The 27,963-nt window shown below is 37.5% G+C and overlaps 1 protein-coding gene across 1 annotated transcript; it reads left to right on the top strand.

Annotated features, from left to right (window-relative positions):
• Window positions 1-47: 47 nt before the first annotated feature.
• On the top strand, window positions 48-9,916 carry FBXO45 (F-box protein 45). Its single transcript, XM_077117984.1, has 3 exons — window positions 48-533; window positions 5,367-5,723; window positions 8,146-9,916. The coding sequence occupies exons 1-3, from the start codon at window positions 210-212 to the stop codon at window positions 8,329-8,331; spliced, it is 867 nt and encodes a 288-aa protein (XP_076974099.1). The 5' UTR covers window positions 48-209; the 3' UTR covers window positions 8,332-9,916.
• The last annotated feature ends 18,047 nt before the right edge of the window (window positions 9,917-27,963 follow it).

The following is a 27,963-nucleotide window of genomic DNA, read 5'->3' as shown; positions in this document are numbered from 1 at the left end:
CGCCCGCGCGGCCGACGCGTTTGCCCTCAGTGAGGCGGAGCGCGCTTCGGACGCCCAGGGCCAGGGGCGGGAGTGGTGGAGGAGCCGGGCGGTTGGCTGTGAAAGGGGCGGTGAGCGATCTGCTCCGGTCTCTAGGCGAGGCTTGGCCTCCTGAGGAGAGACGGGGGGAAGCGGTGGTGGCGGCGGCCCTCGGGCCGGCTAGTGAGGCGATGGCGGCGCCGGCCCCAGGGGCTGGGGCAGCCTCGGGCGCTGCTGGCTGTAGCAGTGGCGGCGCGGGCGCCGGCTCCGGCTCGGGCTCCAGCTCCGGCTGCGCGGGGTTCGGGGGGCGGCTGCCCAGCCGGGTGCTGGAGTTGGTGTTCTCCTACCTGGAGCTGTCCGAGCTGCGGAGCTGCGCCCTGGTGTGCAAGCACTGGTACCGCTGCCTGCACGGCGATGAGAACAGCGAGGTGTGGCGGAGCCTGTGCGCCCGCAGCCTGGCCGAAGAGGCTCTGCGCACGGACATCCTCTGCAATCTTCCCAGCTACAAGGCCAAGGTGAGAGCACCCCGGGCCACGCCACTATCCCTAGTCCTGCTCCTAGGCGCCGCTCTCAGTGTTTCTCCTTTAAGCTTCTGAGTCTGACGCCTTGCCTCAACATCCCAAGTTTCCACGGCTCCAGTCCATACCTTCCTCTCTTCTGCCTACTCCACAAGATCTTCTGTTTGGATTGCTATTAAGTTCTGCCGCTTAACCCACCCCACTTCCGTGATCCACTTTTTAAAGGACCGGATGGTTTCCGTCACTCATACTTTGGAATCTTTCCCCTTAAAGACAGCCACCCCCATTGTTGTGCTCTTTAATACTCATATAATTTTTCTCCCTGCTCTCCAAATAGACTCTATTAGATCATCACAGCTGCCTTATTTTCACCCTTAATATCATGGGCTTAGTTTCTAAGATCTCTGCTTTCACCCATTTTTCACCTAACCCTTTCCAAACTGTGATTTATAGCCATTTGTTCCTTTATTTTAGACCAGGTTTTCTTTAATTTCCTCCACAATGTTGCAGACTTGAAAGTGAGTGTGTTCCTTGGCATACTGCTAACTTTCAAGATACAGGCATTCATAGAACATCTTCTCACCTGTACCACTTCACCGTCAGAATTCTGCCTTGCTCCACTACTATTTGCTACTTACTTGCCAACTTTTTCATCGTTCCCCTTTAATGTTGTGTCTCTTGGGTTCTGTTTCTCCTCAGACTTGGTGAATCCAGTTTTTCTTGTTTTTTTCTTCTACATTTTTATGTATAGTTCTGCCTTTTTCTTTTGCAAATAAAAATGCCAAGTTACAGGTTGTGGTAGGCTGAGAGGGCTTTCTAGGCAATGTACACAAAGGGTCTCAGGCTTTGATTTAGTCCAGTGGATAACAGCTATTCAGGGTAACAATTACCGAGGTTATATATGAGAAAGGATAAAGACTGTGACTTGGAATGTGATAAATATATAAAAACATATTAATAATTAAAAAGGAGGAAAATCCCTTTTAAATGTTAACTGCCAATGGGGGTTAGAATAAGAGCTAACAAATTGTTCTTGTGAAATAGATGTACAATTCATTTTTCTGTAATAAAACAGGCTTTAGTTTAATAAGATAGGGAGCATTGCTGTTAAATACATCAATTGTCAAGTTGTTTTAATAATCCTTGCAATAGCTTTGTTAATTTCCTAGGCCTGTATTTGTGCCTGGTAGATGCTCAATGGAGTCTAGGTATAATTCATACAGTACAGAAGATTGCAATTTTGCCTGGTAAACATGTAGGTTTCATAAGTTTTATTTTTGTTTTTCCATTAAGTTTATTGTTTTTGTTTGATTATTTTAAAATAAGAAGTGTAAAAATAATTGGTAATATGTAGTAGATAATATGTTCACATGCTTCATGACTTGTAATAATATGTAATGAGTAATATGTTCACATTATTCAAGATTCAAAAGTAAAATGTTATGCAGGAAAATGTCTTCCTTTTACACTTCTTCAAACCCAGCCACCCAGTTCCCCTCCTTGGAGACAACTTGTGTTACCAATTTCTTTGGTATCTTCCAGATATACCTTAAGATGCTGAAGTTTTTAATACTTTGTATACCTTTCTACTATGTGCACCATAGGTGTGGTAACTTCCATTCAAAAATGTTGCAGAGCATTTTGCTCTAATATCTTGAGGATATAAAAAGATTAAATAAAAATGAGTCAGGTAGTCTAGAAGGGGAGTCCTCAGGTTAGTAGAGGAGAAAAAAAAACAGAACTACTTGTATGCATGGTAGAAATTACTCTTTACTGTTAGAGATCTAAAATCAGTATGCTAGAAGTTCAGTGAAAGAAGAGATTTACAAGTTGTGTGGGGATTTGGAGAGCTTTGAATTGGGGTTGTATTTGAGATGAATTTTAAAGATGGGAAGGATTTGAACACTTTAGGAAGGGGAAATACTCTGAATAGAAGCAGGACAAGAGGAAAGCAAAGGGTTTGTACAGCAAATATTTTAATTCAGAAACATCTTAGTGCCAGGCAGTCTGCTCAGTACTCGGGATACAGTGGTGAATAAAGACAGACACAAACTCTTATGGATGCCTTGCTTTATGGAGCTTACAATCTGGTGAGGGGGTGGCACGGAGATGATCAAAGGGTTATAAAATTGTGTTGAATGCTAAGACAGGAGATTCGTACTGCTCCAAGTGTCAGTAATGGAGGGCTAGGTCTTAGAGCTATAATGTAAAATCTAGGTTGTGCATGGGACTGTGAGACAAACTGTGAATTTTTACTTATTTATATATTTATTTTTCATTTCATGAATTCTTAAGCATCCATCTCTAAAAGATAAAGATGCTTTAAAAAACATAATCACAATACCAATATCACATCTAAAAAGACACTAGCAATAATTCCTTAATATAAAAAATGCAGTATTCAAATTTCCAATTGTTGTGTGTCAAATCTTCTGTTTTTAGTTTGGAATCTATTTTAATCAGGATCTATATATGATTCCCATTGCAAACATTTAATAGGTCTCAAAGTCTGTTTAGTCTGAGGTTCACTGTCCATTTCTCTTTCCTCTACCCCAATCATGTAATTTATTGGTTGAAGAAACCACGTTGTTTTCCCTCTAGAGTTTCCCTTAATATGGATTTTGCTGATTTCATTCCTGTAGTGTCGCTTAATGTGTTCTTCTGTCCTCTGTATTTCCTATAAAGGTTTGATCAGTTTAGACTAGGTCACATTTGCAGGGAAGAGCCAAGATTTTTTTTTTTTTTTTTACTATTATCAAGTGGTTAGGGAGTATTAGAAAATAATATCTACGAAATTGAGTTTATGTGGTACACACTTATGGTAGGTAGAAATTCAGGAGAGAGAAATGATGGGGATTATTTGGCCTTGGTTAAGAATAGCTTCATGGAGAGTGGCACTTCTGGAGCTGGTCTTAAAGGATGGTTGGGAGGACGAAAGTAGGTATGACAATTCAGACAAGGAAAACAACATGTAAGTAGCTAGAGGAAGGACCAGATCCAGAGGGCTTTGACAGCCAGGCAAAAGAATTTATAGTTGATATGGTAGTAAATGTGAAACTATCAAAGGCTGTTGAACTGGAATGTGATGTAATAATGTCCCTGTTTTAGAAAAACTGATCTGTAGAGCATTCAGATAGAGGGTTATGAATTGAGTTCTGGAGAATAACGACGGTAAATGGAATGGATGCAGAAAGGTAACCAAAAAGAATACAGAAGGATCAGTTTGGAAGGAAGGTAGGAAGATGACACATTTGAGGAAGAGGTTGTCAACAATATCAGTTTGACAAAATGAAAAAGGGCAGATAAAGCTATTTGAATTTATAAGAATTGGGAAACTGTCATAGGAAAGTATTAGTTAAACATTTTATAGTGAGAAATTATTCTCTTGAATTATTTATATAGTTCAATACTGCATATTTTGGGACATTTCCCTTCCCCATTTAAATCTCTGCTCTACTGTAGAGCAACAGTGAAATAATAAAGTACTAATTAATGGTAAATGGACACAGAATGAGGGGACTGGATCTTTGCCTTCTCTTTGGTGCTTTTGCAGTAACAATCTGTTGACTAGTCGGCAGTCCATAGCATTCTCTGCCTCAGTCAACACGTGATCTCCCCATGTCTGTCTGTGTCCTATTCTCCCCTTACTATAGGATGCCAGTTATATTGGTCCTGCCCACTGTAATCCAGTTTGGCTTCATCTTAACAAATAATGTCTTCAAAGACCCTATTTCCAAATAAGGTCACTTTAACAAGACTGGGGATTAAGACTTGAACATATCTTTTGGGTGGACAGTTTGAATAAAGTAAAGAAGGGATTTTGTTGTCATTTTATATGTACAAACCAAGTATTTTAAATTATTGAAACATGAGAATGTTATTATTCATACAAAATAAAGTTTCCTTTATTTTGGAAGCTTAAAAACTTTGTAATTACTAATGGATCAACTAACCTGTCTTAAAAGTGGCAGCTGCTCCTAATGAATCTCTTTATAAATTCCAGTGATTGAAATTAGATATTATCAGGAGATTATTTGATTTGGTAAAATGAGAGTGGTGATGTCTTAGAGTATGAGTAATACCTAGCAAGGAGGCTGAGGGTCTAAGATAGTTTGTAGTTACTAAAATTTTTCATCAACTTTAGAGCTCTGATGATTAAGGTCTCTATTTTACTTAAAATATAATTATTTTTGGTGACATCATTATGAACATGAAAAAACTGTGTATCTCTTTAATTTTTTGTTATAAAAATATCAAGCCTAAACAAAAGTAGAAAAACTAGCTTAATGGACCTGCTCATACCCATCACCCACCTTCAACAATGATTAATTCATGGCTAGTCTAGTGTCATGTTTTCTCCATTTACACCCCTGGGTTATTTCAAAATTCCTGTGAATCATTATTTCATCCATAATATTCAGCATTATCTCTAAAATATAAGGATTCTTATTCTTTTAATATTTTAAGAAGTCTATTTGGATGAATTTACCTACAACTTAGAATTTTGGTCAAATCCTGAAGGGAAAAGTTGGCAGTTATTTTTAATGTCATATGATTTTTTTTTTTGCGGGGGCGGGGTGCCTGGTCTGGGAATCGAACCCAGGTCTCCTGCATGGAAGGCAAGCATTTTACCACTGAACCACCAGTGCCCCCATTATAAGATTATTTATGTTAATACCCCACCTGAAACTTCAGTCATTTTTTTAGAAATACTTATTATTTAAAAGTTATATAGTTTTATTGTTTAAAAACATGTAGTCTAAGGTTTGGGTGCTTTTTAGGATCTAAGAAAAATCAAATTTCTGTTTCTTGGGCCTCTTATCTTTTCAGGTTCGTGCTTTCCAACACGCCTTCAGCACTAATGACTGCTCCAGGAATGTCTACATTAAGAAGAATGGCTTTACTTTACATCGAAACCCCATCGCGCAGAGCACTGATGGTGCAAGGACCAAGATTGGTTTCAGTGAGGGTCGCCATGCATGGGAAGTATGGTGGGAGGGCCCTCTGGGCACTGTGGCAGTGATTGGCATTGCCACGAAACGAGCCCCCATGCAGTGCCAAGGTTATGTGGCATTATTGGGCAGTGACGACCAGAGCTGGGGCTGGAATCTGGTGGACAATAATCTACTACATAATGGGGAAGTCAATGGCAGTTTTCCACAGTGCAACAATGCACCAAAATATCAGGTGAGAAACTGGATATTTTCTCAGGTGTGGGCTTTTATCAAATCACACCTTAATTTATTTTAAATTTACAGATGTTTATATAGTAGCTTTATATGTCTTTTGATAATTTTTAAACAATGGTATAACTGGCTTTTCTTTGTTTCCGTGATAACCAGCGTTTAGTATCTCAATATTTGTTTCCTAATACATATTCTACCTTGAGCAACTCATCTTTTCTGTAGATCAGAAGTTGGTAAACTTTTTTGTAAAGGGCCAGATAGTAAATATTTTGGGTCTTGAGGACCATATACTGTCTGCCAGAGCTACTCAATTCTACTGTTACAGCACAAAAAGCAGTCATAAAAAATATATAAATGAACAAAAAGCAGTCATAAAAAAATATATAAATGAATGAGTATGACTGTGTTTCATAAAACTTTAGTTGCAGGCAATAGGCCCATGGGCCATAGTTTGCCAACTCATGTTTTAGATTGTCATTTTTCCTATACCATGGCATATATGAATCTTTTCTTTCTAAACCTCTCACTGCCACAAATGCACATGTGTACATGCACATACATACTCTCTGCTATTAATAAGTCTGTGGATTCAGAGCCCCTGGAGGCTTCTGTGATTTCTGTAGAGAAAGAAAGTTCAGGTAAACTGCTGCACATTTTAATCTTTTCTTTATCTTAGCCTCAAGTCACTTTATTTGATTCTAGAGCCAAAATTGTAGTTCCTATTTGTAAAATAAAAGTCATGTTATTATTGAAGATTCAGCAGTCTAAAATACAATAATCTGATAAGAAATTAGAAGTCTTGAGAAATTATGTATTGCATATTTCAGAGCTACGCGTGGCTTGAAAACTCTAGCATCAGTAATGACCTTACGCCAGGCATACTAAAGCAGAAGAACTAAAAATATCTCATTACCTGAGATATGTTGGTTCTCACCCTCTCTGTGGTTCCCTTGCTTTTGGAATTCCTCTTTAAGTTTCCTGTTGCTCTGCCATCCCCAAGTTTTGTTCTCCAACATTTAAAGCTAGTAAGATTTTTCTGCTTTCTGCTCCTTGTTTTTTTTTATTTATTTTTTATTATTTATTTTGTATGCTGTATGGTGGGTCACATTTCATTTTCCATGTGAGTATCCCATTTTTGCAGCACTATTTGTTCAATTTTTTAAAAATTTTATTTGTTAAACATACCAACATACAGACACAAACATTCTTACCATATGATCATTCCATTCTACATATATAATCAGTAATATCATCACATAGTTGTATATTCATCATCATGATCATTTCTTAGAACATTTTCTGCTCCTTGTTTTGTGTGCTTAGGGAAAGGCAGAGCAAACATGCAAATTTCACTGGATCAGTTTTGTCCTTTCACTTTTGTCTACTGTAAAATAGGGATAATTCCTAGGATTGCTATGAAGATTAAATAATAGAAATAAAGCACAAAACAAATCTAGTCCCAATATATTAGTTTTTCATTTCTGTTTTTGTAGTTGTTGATGTTTTCGGGGTAGCAGTGATGGTGATAATGATTTAGAAATTCTTAGGTCCATAAAATGGGGCATGGATTAATCCAGTGAGTTGGACAAAGGGAAGAAAAAAACAGATGTTGACAATTGTTTGTGATAGGAATGACACCGAAGGAAAATTACATCTGTAGGTGCTACTGTGGCCAGGAGGTATTAAATTTTGATTTTTGATTGCAAAGGCTAGGACTTTCCTATCTCAAAGTATATAGATGCAGCTTCCCTTTCAGATATTTGCCTAATGTTATTGTTTGAGTTTTTCCTTTTCCTTATTTTTTCATATACTTTTCCAAATGGGAAATGACCTAGATATATTGTGCTTCCAGTTTAGTTTAACAGTTAGTGCTGCTGTTTTTGTAACAAACAGATGTTTCAAAGTAGTGGACCGCAAAATGACTGTTGAATAATACAACTGTGCTTATTATATCTTAGTCAGAGTTGACTATTCATGATTATATAAGGGGGTGCTTTGTAAACTTTAAAGGCTTTATAACTCTGCTTTATTACAGTAATTTAAGAAGGTTGATTAGACAGCCTTTTTTGGTAAAATACACTAAATTAGAGATTTTAGTGGTAACATTCTTAAGAAAAACCTCCAAACAAAAAAGTAAATAAAATTTGGAGATTGTTCAGGGTAACATTTAAATTTTCCATATTAAGAATAGAGCCTATATGAGCCTCTTAAAAAAACAAAACACCAAAATAAACATTCTTGTTGAGACTAATCTGTGTTCTTTTTTCTGGTTGTTTCTCCCTGGCCAGAAAAATTCTGATTTTTCTAGATAATTTTTTGGATATATATTCTTAATATTTTTAATTTCTTGACTTGCTTTAATTTTCTTCTAGTTTTGCCCTTGGTAGATTTTCTTTTAACCTTCTTTTGATGTCTGTTTACAGATAGGAGAAAGAATTCGAGTCATCTTGGACATGGAAGATAAGACTTTAGCTTTTGAGCGTGGATATGAGTTCCTGGGTGTTGCCTTTAGAGGACTTCCAAAGGCTTGCTTGTATCCAGCAGTGTCTGCTGTATATGGCAACACAGAAGTGACTTTGGTTTATCTTGGGAAACCTTTGGATGGATGACGATGGCTTTTATTGGGATGAAAGACTAAATGGAGGAGAGATCTGCTTGTGGAAAGTAGAATCATGAAGTGACAGTGTCATAAATGCATGTCCAAGAAACATCCTGAAAAAACACATGAAATTGTAAACTGGAGAAGCAACTCTACAGCAGTGATTATCTTCATGTTTCCTTTTTCTACCGGGTCAGAAAAATCCTCAGGGTTGCAGTTGGTTGAGTGGGCAGTTGACATATGCATGTTGCAACAGATTTTTTCTCTAAGTTAGCAATGTGTTATTCCAACTTAATGGTGAGATTTTAGAGATGCTATAAAAGGGATAAGATAAGGATATAGCAAGATTTTTAAGTAGTTTGTAAAGAAGGACTGATCCCATTTTACAACTGCCCATTCTTTCTCCGATCCCTTTTATCCAGCCAGCTTGACTATTAGAGTATGAAACTGGTTGGGTTTTATTTAATATTTTTAATATATTGAGAAGCATGGTCTGCCTGGACTGCACTTCTCTAGCAATGAGATATAAAATTGTGCAGCTATTTTAAAAGTTGTATATACTATATGTATGTTTAAAAAACTGTAAAAAAAAAAAACAAAGGACAAAGGAGTTGCTTTGTTCTAGTTCAATCTCTTAAAACCACTACATGGTACAAAATTAGAATAACATTTGGGGACAATTGAGTAACTACAAAGGAGAGGGTTTTAAAAGGAGATGTCTTGTATTGGCTCATTTTGTAATATATTTGGCTTACAGTTTCCATAGCTATTGCAGTCTGACTTTTTTTTTTTAAACAATCAAAATTATAATAAAGATACCCTCAGTCTCCTGGCTGAAGATTGAGGGAGGGCAAATCTGTTTCTAATTACACATATACATCAGTAAGGAACATCAAAACATAATAGTAATATGCATCTTTTAGTATCTGGTTTTATTTTTTGGCCTTCAGAGAAAAATGTCTCATAACAACGTAAAACATTGCCATTTACTCTTATATGCCTCAAATATGAAAGCTGTTAGTCACAGACCCTAAGAATTGATTAATGGCCTTTTATTTTGTAATTTTATAATACAGTGGATATTATAAAAAATTTTTCTGATTCCATATTGTTTACATCATGCAACAGTCTAAGCCTCAAACCCTCCATTGGGGCTATTGAATAAGTGTTTACTCACCCATCTGAAGCTGTGTCAACCTGAACCCAGGTTAAGAAATGTTCTTAATCTCATTATAGATAATTGCCCCCATGGGACTTGAAATATAACGCATATAACACCTTGTGCTGAAAACTTCAGGTTGGCAATATTTTGAAGATTTCATTGTAGAAGAGTTTAACATTAATTCCTATTCTGAATTTTTGACTGATAAATCTGATTGCACTTCACTATTATTACTCCAGTACACATGAGCTGAGATTTTCTTTTGTTAGAAGAGAAACAAATATCGTCTTTCTGTATGAAAGTATAAATTGTATAGTTTCAAGTACATCTTTGTGATAAGAATTGACTAAGGCAAGTGGAATATTTGTACTTTTTAGGTTATTGCTGTATGTATCTTTTGTTTTAAATCTAATAAAATTAGGGTCAGCAAGCAGCTGGCTGGGGTTCCTGGGTTGTTCCTTGAGAGTTAAGTTTATCAGTACTCCTGTGAATCAGGATTTCAGCCATAGAACAAAGATATACTACTTTAACCACCTGAAAGTCTTACAAATATTTATTGTGTATTTTGGTATGTTACTTGAAAGTAAAATTTGTTAAAGATTCTTTTTGACCACTCATATCAAGAGAAAGCTTCTGGAAACTATTTTTAAGTAGTACAGAGTAAAATAATGTATTAGAGAATATAGCTGCTACAGATACTGATTTTTCTTTATGATAAAATAACTTAATTTGGCAAAAGTTTAAAATTTGGTTAAAGAAGAGAACTGGTTTCGGTTAAAAATTGACTAGTTAGAAGCTATAAAGTCCTTTAGGTACTTGCTTCATTTTCATATTATGATATTGACAATTCCAAGAGCATTGGCTGAGAGTTTTGTTTATAACTTCTGTTTTGTCTTATTAGTAAACATTCCTTTGCTGCAAAGTTTTGAAGGTGCTGAACAGAAAACAGAAACACATAGTTAATGCATATTGAACATAGAGTCAGTAATTGCCTAAATGTCTAACAAGTCATTCTTATCTGAGAGATTTAAATTTCCTAATATCCCATTTGAAAACTTTATAAAACAAAGGTACATAGTTAGGATGAGCAGCAGGAGAGTAAAGAGACTTCATTTATAACCTGATAAAATAATTTATTACTGGAGACCAAATTAATGGTACTAAATTAGCAGTGTTAATACAAACTGCTACAACATTCAAGGAAGCTCTTCTTTTTCATTTGTGCTAAGATATCGTTTAGGTAGAAAACAGATGATTAAGGATCAACTATAAATCATCTAAACCATTGTTTCTTAATCTTAGCTGTACTTTGGAGTCATGTGCATTTTAAGAAATAAATGATGCTTGTGACCCATATCCTGAGATTCTGGTATTGTTCTGGGATATGACCCAACCAGTCCATCAGGACTTTGTAATTTTTTAAAAATTTTTTTCATCAAGACTTTTTAAAACTTTCCTAGGTGACTTCAATATGCTGTCAGGTTTGAGAATCACAGATTTAAAATTCACCTGACGTTTTCTCATCTGCAAAATAGAAAAAAATCCTTGCTCCCTCCCTTTGCTACCTCACAAAGATATTGAGGCTAATGGAGAAAATAAAGGGAAAGTCCTTGTTGTGCTATTAAAAGGCAAAGTAGTATTTGTTGTGTTTAGACAAATTAGAATCAGGGAAAAATGTGTAATTGAATTAGCTTTGCTGGTTGGGAAACCAGGAGCACTCTCTTTGGTTCTTAACTTCAGTGAAACATGCAGATGTGGAAGCAAACATTACTATTACTCTTATTCATATTATGTTCTTTTTAATTATCTGATTTTACATAGGAAAAAATATTAAGGCTTGGGAATTCTATAATGATCAATAGCTCATATTGATTAAAACTTCATATAAGGAATTTTGTGGTTAATAGATGCCATTTCATAGTTACCATTATATTTTTATTACCTTTTGAATGTTAAACCCTCCATCTCATTCTCACTCATAAAAGTTTATACAGATTTGGTAAAGCACCTAAAACAAGTAGGTTTTGTCCCATTCAATAAATAAAACCATAACTCAATGATTAGACATCTTCTGCCTTTTAGATATGATTTGACCAGAAAAAGAGAGCCTCAGAAATAACAGCCCCCTTCTACCATATAGAAGCTATTACATTATAATTCGCTTTTAATTAAGTCCTGAAACTACTATCTATATAGACAAAATATTACAAAATATTGTGTTGTATATAATATACTGTCTATATTAATTGGTGATTTTTTAAAAAAATAAGCAGTTTGTAGAGATAGAAACTTAAGGGATTTTCAAGAGTAGTATCGATATCACTTTTCAAAAAATTTAGACCACCAGAACTGGGGCCATTTTGAAGACTTTACTAGGAAAGAAGAGTCCATACCCAGCCCAAATACTGTCTTCATAAAGCATTCCTCAGTTCCTCTAGCTGAATGTAATGTCTCCTTTATTGAAATGTCCCTACCTTTATATTTTATCTGTACTTCTCATACTGTATTACTTTATACCTTATATAAAGTTATATTTATTGATTATTTATTGGTGTCTTTTCTCCCCTAAACATCTTAGGAAAGGATTTGTGATAGACTCATCTTTATGCCTCAATTCATCAAAGTCCAATGGGCAGATGTGCACATATTTCCTGAAGGAACAAATGAGCTATGTGGGAAGACAAAAGCTCCTCTAAAATTAAAGGTTATAATTGCAAAAGATAGATGAAAAAGAAATTCTGTGTTCTATTTCAAGTGAAGGGAGGAATGAAATCAGAGGCTAATAAGGAAGAAGTACTTATTGTGACTGCAGTTTAGCCATTCCTCTATTCATAAATATTGATAAAGTCTGACTTTTAGTTCTTGGTGTGGATTTCATGTTTGTTTAGATGTAAAATAAGAATTCTGTGTTTTAAGTCTTCTTAAAATTTTGTTTTGTCTTAGTTTCTTAATAAAAAGTTAAAACAAATAAACATTAACCACCTGTGATTGCATACATTTTTCAAAATAACTTTTTTTACACAAGAGAAAGAAAAAATGCTTCCTTAAGCAGCCAAAGGTGGTGATGGAATTTATAAATGCCCTGGATTTTAATATGGAATCCACATTTCCCATATATAGAATGGAACATGGACAGGGAATATTAATAGACTAGGATCCACTGAGCTACCAGTTTTTAGGCAGTGTGGTTGTTTGCCAAGATTTACAAGAGATAGGCATACTGCTCCTGAATGGGCTAAAGAAATGGCTTCTGTGGCCCTAAAGTTTAAAAATAATCAGTTGTTCATATCGCTAGAAGCTTCCTGTATGGTTTCATATTTATACAAAGGGTTTCAATTTTCTAAAGTAGGGAAAATTAAGTAGGTGTGAAATTTCCACATTTATCTTTTTGTTTAATGAGGAGACACCAGGGGCAGTTTTATCAGTCTGTTGTCCTAATTTCTCTTTTGGATCCTCCTCCAAACCATTTGCTTTTATTTAATGTATTCATTAGAAGATTGTTGAGAGCAACATGTTCTCTAGTCTTTAGAAGATAGTTTATTGAAAGAATTAGTCTTTCAGGATTTAAGATTTCAGGAGGAGTGATTCAAGAAATAGGAATCATTTAGGAAGTTTCTTTAGGTCGCCCTGTTGATAGTGCTTAATTCCTGTTTCTTTTGAAACAAGAAAACAGAAGAAAAGATTAGTTTAGGGAAATTAAGTCCTGTCTAACTAGTCTATACTATGATACTTAGCAGAAAGTCATGACTTTCTGGATCATAATGTATCTCTGCTCCATTCTTTCCTTTTGGGGGATGAAATGGAGTAATGGAAATGGTTCTGAGGTTATGTCTTTTGAGAAAGGGTCCATGCAATAATTTATTAAAATGCTAATATCCAAAGTTAAATCAATTGGAGACATGGTAATAGAGCTTACTTCATTTTTCCAGCCAATGTTCATTATTTTATTCATCTGTGCCCCTTTATTGGTGACTTCACCTTTAAAGAAAGGGAGGCTTTAGTAAATGTCTGTAAAGTAGAAATGAAGGTTATAAATGACATCTCTCCCCACTTCAAAAGGCCAAAGAGCAATATAGTTTATGACAATTTCCCAGAGCAGTAGAGGGCATGGCAGATGGCCTCCTGCTAAAAGGTGTACTGGTAGCAGGAACTGCCTGAATTGACTTTTTTGAAATCTGCCAAATGCATCCACCCTTTCCAGCACAGCCTGCAGGAATAGTGAACTCAAATACCTACAGAGCCACGTAGGACCTACTGTGATTCCCTAGGCCACTCTGGGTTTGCTGTGGCCATATCTGGGCCACAGCTGAAATTCTAAATCTCCTTGCCCACCGAGCTGCTAGCCACCCACTTATTAACTTAAAAAGAATGTAAAAAGCAAAAAAGATGTTGCATAATTCATTGCATAATACATTAAATATTTCCTGAGGATCCAGTATGTACCAAGCTCCTGCTAAGGCATAGGACTGCAGAGATGAAAAAAAAAAAAAAAACTCAAATAAATATAAATACCTGTTTTGAAGGTGCTCACAAGCTAGTGAGTAAACAATGTGAAAGTCTACCTTAATAAAACTGGAATAATTTAATGTAGTTATGTAATGTATGAGGTCCACTGTGGCATAGAATTAATATACTAAACATGAAGTGATATTTAAGCTGAGTCTTAAAGCGTGAGTAGAAGTTAATGGGGATGGATCCTTTATTCTGGGTAGATGGAATAATATGTATGATGATACAGAGAAATAAGTATATCTGGTATGTCTAGGAGCAGAGCAGGGTACATACTGGAGGAGTGGTAGGAGAAGCTGTATAATAGAGGATTTGGGACTGGATCATAATTGTCATGCTAAGGAATTTGGGTTTTAATCCTATTTCCATGGGAAAACCATTAAAAAGTTTTCAGCAGGGGCATGACATGATACATCATGTTTTAGAACAACTATTCCAGCTGCAAAAGGCAGTAAAATAAAGGAGGAAATCAGTCAGGAGGTGTAGTTAGGAAATAAAGACCTAAACTACAGTTGTGACTGGAAGGATGTAGAGGAGGGGATGGATTTAAGAGATATTCAAGAAGATAACTGGATATAATTTGGCTGTAGAGAATGATGAATGTTTTGGAGTGGATATTTAGGAGGGAAATGGTACTCTTTATTAAGGTAGGGAATTGAAAAGGTGAAATACATTTGGGGGAAGGTGATGAGTTGAACTTTATACCTACTGAATTTGATACAGAAATACCCAAGAGGCAGTGAACAGGCCACTGAACAGTGAATGAGAGCTAATAATGTGTTGCTTTCCTCTTTGGCTCTACTGTCTCCGCCAGACTTCACAATCCAGTAGACAGAATGAGGAGAGAATATAGGTGGAGTACATAGAAAGGACAACCAGTTGTTCCCCTAAGTCATGATTCTACCAACCAAAGGCTGGGTTCTTTTTTAGCTCTCCCACCCCCACACCTCACAACATTCCCACTTCTAAGTAACAATCCCAAGATTTTGAATTTTTCGAATGCCTCAATTTCACTTTTTTTGTAGAACTCAATAATTTTCTATCAGTTTTGTTCTAAGGCAAGAATACCAGATTAGTACTTTAGGTTCTAGTCCTGGCAGTGCTGCTAGTCATGACATTCCTGGGCAGATTTCTTCCCTTTTAGAGCTATTTTCTTATTGGCTAAAATGAGGAGGTTGATCTAATTCAATGGTAGTCAATTCAGGATGCCCACCAGAATCACCTGGGAAGATTTTTTTTAATGCTTTTTTGAGATATAGTTGACATACAATAAAATGCACATGCTTAAAGCATGCAATTTGATGTTTTTGATTCATCACAATCAAGATAAATAAACTCGAAAAGCTTTTAACAGATTAGATGCCCAAGCAAATTAAATCATTTTCAAGTTACAGGTAATTCTAACCTGAACTAGAAGATCACTAATCAGACCTGATATACTTGAGGTGCTTGAGAGTGAAAGCAACATCTCTTTTACAACCAGGGAAAAAAAAAAACACACATGAAAAACTCTAGCCCTAGACACAAAGCAAGTCAAAAGCTGAGTCAGTGCAAGTGCCCAAGCTATCTAATATTTCCTCTGTTGGTCTTTCCATGGCTCTGCCTGCCCCTTGGGGCTAAATATATGCAGTAATTTAGAAGAAGTCAGTGTCCTCATCAGGATTCTTTCAGGAGCAGATTTTTTTTGTCCCTCCTGAATCAGGATAGCAATGAAATTTGGGTGCTAAACTAAAGCGGAGAAGCTACACCAGGTCACATCTTAGAGTCAAACTTTTTATCTCTTTGAAAAAGAAAAAGATGCAATTATTGAAAATTTCTTCAGAAAAGAAATAATGAAAGCTGGTAAGTTTTCTCTCTACCAGTTCTTTTATTTCTCTCTGGTCTCCAGAGGCAACTTTGATGCTGGATTTGATTGTTTGCTGAAATGAAAGGGAAGGCCAAGAACAATTTTAGGGGTGTTACAGATTAGTTGGAAAGGATCTTGTCACAATGCATTTGTAATCAATGTTGGTAAAGAAAGTAGTATATGGGGTTAAGAACATGAAATCTGGAGTTGACTGCCAGGATTCAAGCCCTAGTTCTTATTAACCACTTATTAACTCTGTGGTTTGGGGTAGAGGCATTTGATCTCTCTTTGCCTCAGTTCCCTTCTCTGCAAAATGGAGGAAATAGTGCTACCTACATTAAAAGGTTTTGTGAGGATTAAATGAAATACACATTGAGCTGCTTAGAAGTGCTAGGAACATAGTAAGCATCTAATATACTCTCATTATCATTACTAAACTGTTCCACAATTTGTAATAGCCATTAGGAGCCAATTTTGAAAGAAAAGCTATTTTAGTTGCTTTCTCTCTCTCTCTCTCTCTCTCTCTCTCTCTCTCTCTCTCTCTCTCTGTGTGTGTGTGTGTGTGTGTGTGTGTGTGTGTGTGTATGTGTAAAATACAAAACTTTCAACTCATCTGGTTCTAAAATTAAGAAGTGGAAATATTTTTAAATTTTGAGGTAGTTTAAGCAAAAGGAATTTATTGGGAGATACAGGGGTATCTTACAGAGGCCCATGGCAGGAATGCAGTTGAGCTGCATGAGAGATTTGGACAAAGCAATGGAAACCCCTGAAAAAATCAATCTACCCCCAAAATTGGGTAGATTGAAATACTAATGGTCAATGAGAGGGAAGGGTAAGGGGTATGGGATGTATGTATTTTTTTTCTTTTTATTTCTTTTTCTGGAGTGTGGAAATGTTCTAAAAATTATCATGGTGATAAACACGCAACTATGTGATGATGTTGTGGGCCATTGATTGTGTACCATGTATGGACTATATATGTGTGATGAATTCTCAATATAAATATATATTTTTAAAGATATCAGTGATTAAGGGAGTTCAAATAGATTAGAAAGGCTATTCTGGAGGCTACTCTTACACAAGCTTAAGCTAGATATTGCTGATTGCCATAGTTTGCCAGAACCCAATCAAAATCACTCCTGTTAACTCAAGAACACCTAGGGCTCTGCACTAGCTTCATGCACTAACTTGACTTTCCTGGAACTTATAACTTCCAGAGGGTTCCTAGGCCAGTTATATCCTGAACCCCAGAGGGACCAGCCTCTCTGGGATTATCTACTAGTTACATCCCCCTCATTCCTTCATTGTTGACACCCTTTCTCAACATAGGTGTTGCCCAGGGGTCCCTGTGGTTGGGTGGGGAGAAGGATCAGGGGAGAAGGAGGAGTTATGACAGGGAGGGTTGGGCTTACCAGATGGATATGACTGCTGAATCACTGTGTTGATGCTTCTTTTGAGCACCACCTCTCCCTTGTCCATTAGACATCTCTTTATTCTTTCCCTAAACTTTCCTTTCTAAACAGTCCACATTGTGGAAAATGGTCAGCCATTGCTCTCCTCTTTTTTCAAGAGATTAACCCAGAATAAGATTAGAGTCTTGTGGTCCCACTACCAAATTCCCAAGGTAGGTACTCCAATTCCTACTGCTAATCCAATAAACTATGATCATGGATTGGAAGACGGGTTCACATAATACCTAAGAGGCTGCTCAGTACCTATGGCAGGTGGTGGGCGATTGGAGGCGGAGACCAGGAGGCTGGGTACTGCAAAAAGACATGAATAGACATACTTTCCTTTCCAAGTTTGGCCATATAAAGAATAGCACATCTGCAGAACCTAAAAGAAAAAAAGACCAAAGAGACTGAAAGGGGCAAGAGGAAAAGAATGCAGAGGTGGGGAACAAGGCAACCCCATTGAGCGATGGCGATTCACAGCAAGATAGCCACCCAGAGGGAGAGGAGCAACCTGTCTCAACGCAGACTCCAGATTATGCCTTGCTGAGAGGCCTTCTCTGAAAGGCAAGAGATGTTGCCTGGCCTTCAGAAGCTGATCCTTAGCAGAAACTGATTTTCTAAATCAAGGGCAAGAATAGAAAGTTCAGGTCTTTTGGATCTTGGGGAAAACAACTCACAATATCTGTTTCTTGCCTCACACTTCTGTACCCCACTTTAAGAGAAAGACTAAAGAATGATGAGGTTTGAAATTCAAAGGGAAGCCAGTTTTTTGTTTGACTGATCTTGAATCATTTACACCCAGATGCTCATTGGCTGTTCATTTTGAACATTAAAAAAGAGGATAATTTCATCATTAATAAGTTGCTCCCTCTCTTGCAGGCGTTATGCTTACACCTTTCACAGGACCCCTTTCCCAGAGATCCCAGAGGCTTAATTTTGGTTGTTTTAGGGATACTGAAGTGATTTGAGGGTCATAGCCTGGAGGAGAGTTTGGAGATGAGGTGAAATGAAAAAATACTTTAGGGAAAGAGTGGCATAGGATTATGTGTTGAAATTTACTGCCTCTGCTACCCTCAGGCCTTTCCTGCTCAAGCCTGTATGTGTCCCCTGACTCCACCAGTTGTGGCCTTATACCCTCACACCCAATCGCTGACTTGAGGACTCCCAAGAGGAATTAAAGGCTCTTCTCAGCCATTACCCTGCCTATGAGGAAGTGTAGAATATAGGTCAAAGACAAAGAGTATTACAAGACCTTGTCCTCTGTGAATCTCTCTTTCAGGGTCTTATCAAAGATGGTTAGAAATATTTTTTAACGTCATCTATCGTGAAATATAATATATATATATATATATATATATATATATATATATATAAAGAAAAGAAACAAAAAGTAATAGTTTTCAGAGTACACTTCAACAAGTAGTTACAGAACAAATTCCAGAGTCTGTCATGGGCCACCATTCCACTATTTCAGATCCCTCCCCACAGCCACTCCAAAACACTGGAGGTTAAGAGAAGCATCAACACAGTGATTCAGCAGTCACATCCATCTGCTAAGCCCCACCCTCCCTGTCATAACTCCTCCTTCTCCCCTGATCCTTCTCCCCACCCAACCACAGGGACCTCTGGGCAACACCTATGTTGAGAAAGGGTGTCAACAATGAAGGAATGAGGGGGATGTAACTAGTAGATAATCCCAGAGAGGCTGGTCCCTCTGGGGTTCAGGATATAACTGGCCTAGGAACCCTCTGGAAGTTATAAGTTCCAGGAAAGTCAAGTTAGTGCATGAAGCTAGTGCAGAGCCCTAGGTGTCCTTGAGTTAACAGGAGTGATTTTGATTGGGTTCTGGCAAACTATGGCAATCAGCAATATCTAGCTTAAGCTTGTGTAAGAGTAGCCTCCAGAATAGCCTTTCTAATCTATTTGAACTTCTTTAATCACTGATATCTTTAAAAATATATATTTATATTGAGAATTCATCACACATATATAGTCCATACATGGTACACAATCAATGGCCCACAACATCATCACATAGTTGCATGTTTATCAGCATGATAATTTTTAGAGCATATCCACACTCTAGAAAAAGAAATAAAAAGAAAAAAAATACATACATCCCATACCCCTTACCCTTCCCTCTCATTTACCATTAGTATTTCAATCTACCCAATTTCTTACCTTTTATCCTTCCTATTATTTATTTATTTTTATCCTTATTTTTTTTTTACTCATTTTTCCATACCCTGGATAAAAGGAGCATCAGACACAGGGTTTTCACAATCTCATGATCATATTGTAAAAGCTATATAGTTATACAATCGTCTTCAAGAATTAAGGACACTGGAACACAGCTCAACAGTTTCAGATACTTCCCTTCAGCCACTCCAATACACCATAAACTAAAAAGGGATAGCTATATAATGCATAAAAATAATTTACAGAATAACCTCTCAGCTCTGTTTGATATCTTTCAGCCACCAAAAGTTTTTTTTGTCTCATTTCTCTCTTCCCCCTTTTGGTCAAGGAGGCTTTCTCAATCCCATAATACTGGGTCCCAGCTTATCTCGGGATTTCTGTCCCAAGTTGCCAGGGAAATTTACACCCCTGGGAGTCATGTTCCACGTAGGCAGGAGGGCAGTGAGATAACATGCTGAGCTGGGGTAGAGAGAGAGGCCATATCTGAGCAATAGAAGAGGTTCTCTGGGGATGACTCTTGATAAGTTGGTTTAGCTTCTCCTATGCAGGAATAAGTTTCATAGGGACAAACCCCATGATGGAGGGCTCAACCTATTGAATTAGTTGTCTGCACTGTTTGCGAGAATATCAGGAATTCCTCAGATGGGGAAGTTGAATATTTCCTCCATTCTCCCCAGTGGTGCTTTGCTTTATTACACTTCTTTTCCCCCTTTTGGCCAGGAAGGTGTTGTCAATCTTATGGTGCCAGGGCCAGACTCATCCCTGGAAGTCATGTCCCACCTTGTCAGGGAGAATTTCACCCCTGAATGTTATGTCCCACATAGAGGAGAGGGTAATGATTTTCCTTGCAGAGTTGGGCTTAGAGAGAGAGAGATGCCACATCTGAGCAACAAAAGAGGTTTCCTAGAAGGAGCTGTTAGGTCTTATTATAGGTAGTCTTAGCTTCTCCACTTCAGAAATAAGTTTCATAAGGAAAAGCCTCAAAATCAAGGGCTTGTCCCATTTTCTTGGGAGTTCCCAATGGTTGAAAGAGTACTCAGGGTTTCCCAGATGGAAAAGTTTAATAGCTCTGTATTTTTCTCTTTAGTCCCTCAAGGGACTCTACCAATAATTTAAAGTATCAGCCTACCATAGTTTTGGATGTATCCATGTATTACATTAAACTATACAAATTTACAAGGCCTTATTGCCATTCTGGGCTCCATGAGTTTGGCTTGTTTTAATGCGCTATTCGGACAGGTTGATTTAGATAGTGTGTTACAGAAAATTTAGCTTCTAGAGGCAATAAACCTCTGTGCCTTTGATCTTAAACAGTAGGTGAAGGTCTAAAGTATATACACTCTCATCTTTTATTCTGTATTCTGATTTACCATAGTCCAAGCCAGATCAGCTTCATTTTTATCTCTAATTGAAGCCTGATTTCTTTTTTGGTTACTTTAACTGTTATTATATAAGCCCAGCTTTCAGTGCTGCAGAACTCCATTTCTGAGTCTTAGGTGTCACAGAGTTACTGAAAGTTCCAGATAAATACCAGCTTATAAACATACAGCTCAGTGTCTCAGAATCTAGTAATACATTTAGAACTTCAGATTAAGTGTGGCTGCTATAAGGGCTTACTATCCAGGCTTCAATTTTCTTATAAAGACCTTCTAAAAGAGACCTTAGCATATTTGTTCTTTTGTTTCTGGCTTATTTTGCACAGCCCACTATACCCAGGTTTCATTTCATTCATTGTGTACCTCATAATGTCATTCTTTTTTGTAGCTGCACAATATTCCATCATTAGATATAGATACAGATACAGGTATAGATAAGTTCACCATTCTGTTTTTCAGTGGGCCTTTTGTCCTCCCCATCTATTGGGCATCATGGACGATGTCCCAAATAAAAAGACCATGTCCTATATTGTCCTCACCTGGTTGTACATTCAGCAGAACTCTCAACTTTAGACAATTTTCATTGGTCCTAAGAGACAAGAACTGATAAACACAGTCTCACCAAATACCAAATCAAAACTTCCTCTTATCTCTTGTCCCTACCTCCAGTTAGTTACCCTTGGTAGTACTATTGTACTCTTGATATCTACTGTTAATTATTGGCCATAGCATGCAATTTTAGTTTTCCCCCTGTATCCCTCTATTATTGACGCTTTGTACAATATCAAACCTTTGAAGTAGCTCATGCAAAAACTTATTTATAATTGCAGAGATCATCAGTGGGATATATGACACTATACAACCCCTTTCAAACATGTTTACTTTCAATATGGCAATGTTACTTATAACCTCACTAATTAGTTACCATCCTTCCATCTGTAAGTTCAACCTCATTGGGTAGGGTGGTTAGAAATTTTAATGAGAACTTCTTATCTCTTTCTTCATCAGAATCAGGAATAGCCACAAGAAGAAAATATTATAGTCCACACTATAAAGCTCCATTCCTTGCTTTGATAGCTCATTGATCTTTCCAACATTTAATGAGCACCCCTGAATAACATACATAGTGCTGGTACTGCTAAGACTAGGTCCCTGCACTCTACAACTTCGTAGATATTGTGTTTAACATTTCTGATCACCTACTAGGTACTTTACCTACTGTCTTAGTTTGCCAGGGCTGCTATGACAAATGCCACAGACTGATTTGAAAAATGGGAATTTATTAACTCAGTTTTGGAGACTGAAAGTCCAAAATCAAGATAATGGCAGGCCATACTTTCACCAAAGTCTGTAGTGTACTGCTGGCAATTATTCTCTGTCTCTATCACATGACAATCTGTCTCCTTCTGTCTACTCCTTTGGCTTCTACTCCTTCTTCTCAGTTCTGTCTAGATTTTCTCTCTTTATGAGGACTCCAGTCACACTGAATTAAACCCTTCCCATTTCCACACACCCCCCGTTCAATCTGGCTTCACCTTTATCAGATCTTCAAAGATTCTATTTATAGACGAGTTCACACCCACTAGATGGGGATTAGGATATGAAAATGTCTTGTGGGAAACATGATTCAATCCTCAACCTACATTATCTCATTTATTTATTACATTACCTCGATAGTACTAACATCTTATAAAAGAAGAAACTGAGACTAGAAGAGGATAAGTGACTTGCTAAAGCTGCACAGCTTTAAGTTTCAAAGTAGAGATGTGAGGACAGATCTCTCTGACTCAAAAGCTTTGTCACTTTCCACTCAGGGTGGAGGTAGGTAAACATCCTATAACAAGGCAAGTGCTCTCAAAGAGATAGACAGAGTAGTGGTGGCAGTGGCTAACTTTGGGGAGTCAGCAGAGACATTGTGACATTTGTTTTATTCACCAGGACTGGCGAGACAAATGGGAATAATATACGTTCCCTGCTCTCAAAGCACATCTAGGGTTTGGACTACTCTCGGCTTCCCTTCTCATCTCTGTGAATTGTTTCCTCCTAGCCTGCCTATTAATTATGATCACCAATAATTACATGACCCAACCACTGATCTATATTTGGAAACCCAGTAGGATTGTCACATAAAATACAGTTCCCCCAATGACATCTGAATTTCAGATAAATAATAAATAATTTTTTAGTATAAGTATTTCCCAAATATTGCAAGGGACATACTTATACTAAAGAATGGTTTATTGTTTTTCTGCAATTCAAATTTCATTCAGCATCCTGAATTTTTATTTGCTAAATCTGGCCATCCTAAAAGCCAGCCAGAGCTCTTGTCTGGTCCTAATTGTCGTTAGCCTTAGCCTTCTTAACCCATGTAGCATCCTGACAGCAGCCTGACTCTGGGCATCTGGTTGCCACCGAACCATTCCTCATCTGCTGCTGTGCATGCCCTAGCATGAGAGCCAGGTCTACACTGCTGCTGCTGCAGGAAAAGGTTTCATCATATTTTCTTTATTTGCTTCCTCTGAGAGCACTTCCCTGGCAGAACATTGGCAGGCTGGCATCATAGGCTGAACCTGAAAGTAGAAATTGGCATAACTTCATCTCAAAGGAAGTGGTCCAGGAGAGGAAAATGTTGAAACATCAGAACTCTGTGGCCTAGACTCAAAGAACAGACTGTTAAAGGCATCCTGAACTTAGCAGGATAGAAGAAGTGGACATTTTTAGTTATTTTAAACTTTCCTCAGTCAGAGTCCCAGGTATCTCTTTTCCTCTCCCTTTTTCAGAAAGGACCTAGCATGAGTACCATACTAGAAGGCAGGAAAAGACAAGTAAAACCTTACCTGCAAAGATCTTACAGTTCAGCAGGGAAGCCAAGACCTGTCTAACTAGCTGCCACCGATGACAGAAATGATGACGTTCAAGGGAAGTGCATAAAGAATACTGTGGGACTTTAGAGGAGGAAGGGGATATTTTTGGGTGATGGACAGGGTTCTATCCAAGCAACTGCATGGAGGACATGTCTCAAAGGACTTATAGCATTTAAATATGAATCAACATGCCTAAAAAACAAAATTTGTTGAAAACTAGTTAATTATTAGTGATTTATCAAATTGGCACATTACCAAATGATGAGCTCACTAAAATGTTATTCCTTTTAATTATAGAACATGAAGCAATTATTTTTCACCAAAGCCTCCAATATTCAGTTCATTTTATTTATTTATTTTTAATTTCAAGTGATTTTATCTCCCAAATGTCAAAAATGTGATCATAAGATTGATTTCACTCTTCCAACTTTATATACAATTTGCTGCCTACCGGGAATTCTGTGACTCTACTGGCATGATTCTTGCAGGATTCTCTTATGTAGCCATATGCTTGAAGTTTTCTTTCTTTTTCCCTTTTTTTGGTGGATTTTTTCTATATACCACTTGTTCTAGTTTGCTATCTGCCGGAATGCAATATACCAGAAATGGAATGGCTTTTAAAAAGGGGAATTTAATAAGTTGCTAGTTTACAGTTCTAAGGCTGAGAAAATGTCCCAGTGAAAACAAGTCTATAGAAATGTTCAATCAAAGGCATCCAGACAAAGATACCTTTGTTCAAGAAGGCCGATGAAGTTCAGGGTTTCTCTCTCAAATGAGAAGGCACATGGTGAGCACAGTCAGGGCTTCTCTCTCATCTGGAAAGGTACGTGGTGAACACAGCGTCATCTGCTAGCTTTCTCTCCTGGCTTCCTATTTCGTGAAGCTCCCCAGGAGGCATTTTCCTTCTTCATCTCCGAAGATCGCTGGCTGGTAGACTCTGCTTCTCTTGGCTGTCTCGTTCTGCTCTGCTCACTCTGAATCTCTCGTTCTCCAAAATGTTTCCTCTTTTATAGGACTTCAGTAAACCAATCAAGACCCACCTGAATGGGTGGGGACATGTTGTCACCTGATCCAGCTTAACAACCACTCTTGATTGAGTCACATCTCCGGGAGATGATCTAATTACAATTTCAAACATACAATAGTGAATAGGGATTAGAAGAAACGGTTGCCTTTACAGAATGGGATTAAGATTAAAACATGGCTATTCTAGGGTACATACATCATTTCAAACCAGTGCACCACTCTATAATTAACACCTTGCATTGGTGATGTACATTTGTTATAGTTCATGAAAGAGCATTCTTTCCTAAAGCAATTTTATTGAGATATATTACAAATTCACATACCATATAATTATCCAAATTGTACAATCAGTGGTTCACAGTATCATCATATAGCTGTGCATTCATCATTACAATAGATTTTTGAGCATTTTAATTTCTCCAAAAATAAAAAATAAAAATAAGAATAAGAGTAAAAATAACAGTAAAAACGAACACCCAAAACATCCCATACCTCTTGTGCCTGTTTGAAAGTTGTATGTACACCAGAAAAGCGATGTCCTAATCCTAATACAATCTGGTGGAGGCAGCTATTTCTTTCAACTTTGGTTTAGCATTGTAGGTTGGAAACTTTTGATTAGATTATCTCCACAGAGATGTCCCAATTGTGGGACCTTTCGTTTGGATGGAGATGTGACTCCACCCATTCCAGGTGGGTCTTGATGGAGTCCGTTAACAGGGGAAACATTTGGGAGGGAGTCAGAAACTACAGAAACCTCAGAGTGGACAGAAACTTCAAAGCAGAGCTGACACAGAAGAGGATACTTGGAGAACAGAGAGAGAGATGTTTGGAGATACTTGGAGCCCAGCAGATATTGCCATGAGATGTTAAGCAAGCCAGAACCTGGACAGAGGCAATGCAAGCCAAGAGATGAAAGCCAGTCCTAAAGAAGCAAAGTGAGGAGCCCCCACAGGAACAGAGACTGAAGCAATGGTACCCAGGAGCAAGGGACCAGCAGATGTAGCCACCTCACTTCCCAACTGACAGAGCTGTTCTAGACCCATCGACCTTAACTTGAATTAAAGTATCTTTCCTTGGATGTCTTATTTTGGACATTGTTATAGGCTTAGAACTATAAACTTGTAACTTATTAAATACCCCTTTTAAAAAGCCGTTCCAGTTCTGGTACATCACATCCCAGCAGCTTGCAAACTAACACACCTGCCATAGCCCCTATTGTTTATTAGTATTTTTTATCTTTTTTTTTCTTACTCCTCAGTCCACACACTGGATAAATGGATATCAGTCACACAGTGCAAACTAACACACCTGCCATAGCCCCTATTGTTTATTAGTATTTTTTATCTTTTTTTTTCTTACTCCTCAGTCCACACACTGGATAAATGGATATCAGTCACACAGTTTTCAGAATCATAGGGTCACAACTTAAAAGTTGTGAATCTATAATTATTCAATCATCTTCAAGAATCAAGGCCATCGCATTACAGTTCAACAGTTTCAGGTATTTCTCTCAGGCTACTCCAATACACCAAAAAATGAAAAGGGATATCTATATACTGCTTAAGAATAACCTCCAGAATGACTTCTAGACTATTTAAAATCTCTCAGGTATTGGAACTTTATTTTGTTTCATTTCTCTTCCCCCTTTTGGTAAAGAAGACTTTCTTAATCCCATGATGCCAAGGCCAGGCTCATCCCCAGGGGTCATGCTCCAAGTTGCAGGGAGATTTATACCCCTGGGAATCATGTCCCGTATGGGGAGAGGGCAGTGGGCTCACCTGCAGAGTTGGCTTAGAGAGAAGGACCATATCTGGGCAACAGAAGAGGTTCTCTAGGGGTGACCCTTAGGCATAATTATAAGTAGGTTTAGCTTCTCCTTTGCAGGAATGTTTCATAAGGCAAGCTCCAAGATTGAGGACTTGGCTTATTAACTTGGTAGTCCTTAATGCTTGAGAGAAATCAGGAAATTTAATATTCCCACAATTTCCCTAAGTCCTTCAAGGGGACTTTGCAATATTTTTTTTTATATTCTGTCCAAAATATTCTGGGATGTATTGGAGTATTACATTAAACCATATAGAATAATAAAATCGCATTCCCTATTCTAGGTTCCATGAAGTTATGGTGTTTGAATAAGATGACCATACAGGTTAAGTTAGTGCGCTATCAAAAATATAAATTTTGCACCAAATAAACATCTCTTTCAGTGGTCTCACACAGAAGTTCAAGTTTTAAAATACTGTCAATATCATAAATAGCAGTTACAACTCTGGAATAGATGTGACTGCTTTAAGATCTTACAATCTAGGAATTTTTACGATAGACCTTCACCTGATAACCTATGCTCTCAAATTCAATTCTCGGAGTTTGTATATTATAGTTAGTCCATGTTTGTGAGGCATTATAATGCTTTCTTTGTTTGTGTTTTTCAGGCTTATTTCATTTAACATCCTGTCCTCAAGTTTCATTCACCTAGTTACATGTTTCACAAGTTCATTCCTTTGCAGCCGCTCAGTTGTCTGTTGTATGTATACATCACAGTTCCCCCTTTCAGTCTATGTCCCCTAAGCCACCCCCTTCCATTGCAAATTACACTGCCACCATAAACACCAGTGTGCAAATGTCCATTCCTATGTCTGCTCTCAGTTCCTTCAAGTGTATACCTAACTAGGGGGTTGCAGGACCACACGGCAACCCCACTGCTAGCTTCCTGTAGTGCCACAACATTGCCCTCCAGAGGGGCTAAACCACTCTACTTCCCTACCAACAGTGAATAGGTACACCTCTCTCTCTCCACATTTCCCCCAGCGCTTGTATCTCTCTGTTCATTTTTTTTTTTAAGGAAAATTATCTTAATTGTATACAAACTCTTCCAGACAATGTAAAAAGAGGGATTACTTCCAAACTCATTTTATGAAGCCATCAGGATCTTGGTATCAATACAAGTAAAAAAATATCAAGAAAAAATATTTGGGCCTATTTAATTCATGCATATATATAAAATACTGGAAAATTGAATCTAACAATATATATAAAAGATGATGTACCAGAATCAACTTATATTTATCCCAGTTATGCAAGGATGTTTTGACATTAAAACAGTCATAGGTATAATTTACTAGATCAGTCAAAAGAGTTAATATGTAACAGCAATAAATTCAGGAAAAGCACTTGATAAAAGAAAACACACAATCTTGATTTTAAAA

Source organism: Tamandua tetradactyla, chromosome 10, assembly GCF_023851605.1.
Source record: "Tamandua tetradactyla isolate mTamTet1 chromosome 10, mTamTet1.pri, whole genome shotgun sequence".
Taxonomy (NCBI): Eukaryota; Metazoa; Chordata; class Mammalia; order Pilosa; family Myrmecophagidae; genus Tamandua; species Tamandua tetradactyla.
The sequence above is the reverse complement of the archived record's forward strand: the minus strand, read 5'-3'. Positions and strand labels throughout refer to the sequence as shown.

What these genes read in the sequence shown, in the direction of transcription:
- FBXO45 (XM_077117984.1), top strand. Translation starts at nt 210, where the DNA reads ATGGCGGCGCCGGCCCCAGGGGCTGGGGCAGCCTCGGGCGCTGCTGGC. An exon ending in TTCCCAGCTACAAGGCCAAG is followed by an intron (nt 534 to 5,366) that starts GTGAGAGCACCC and finishes TTATCTTTTCAG; the next exon opens with GTTCGTGCTTTCCAACACGC. An exon ending in ACAATGCACCAAAATATCAG is followed by an intron (nt 5,724 to 8,145) that starts GTGAGAAACTGG and finishes GTCTGTTTACAG; the next exon opens with ATAGGAGAAAGAATTCGAGT.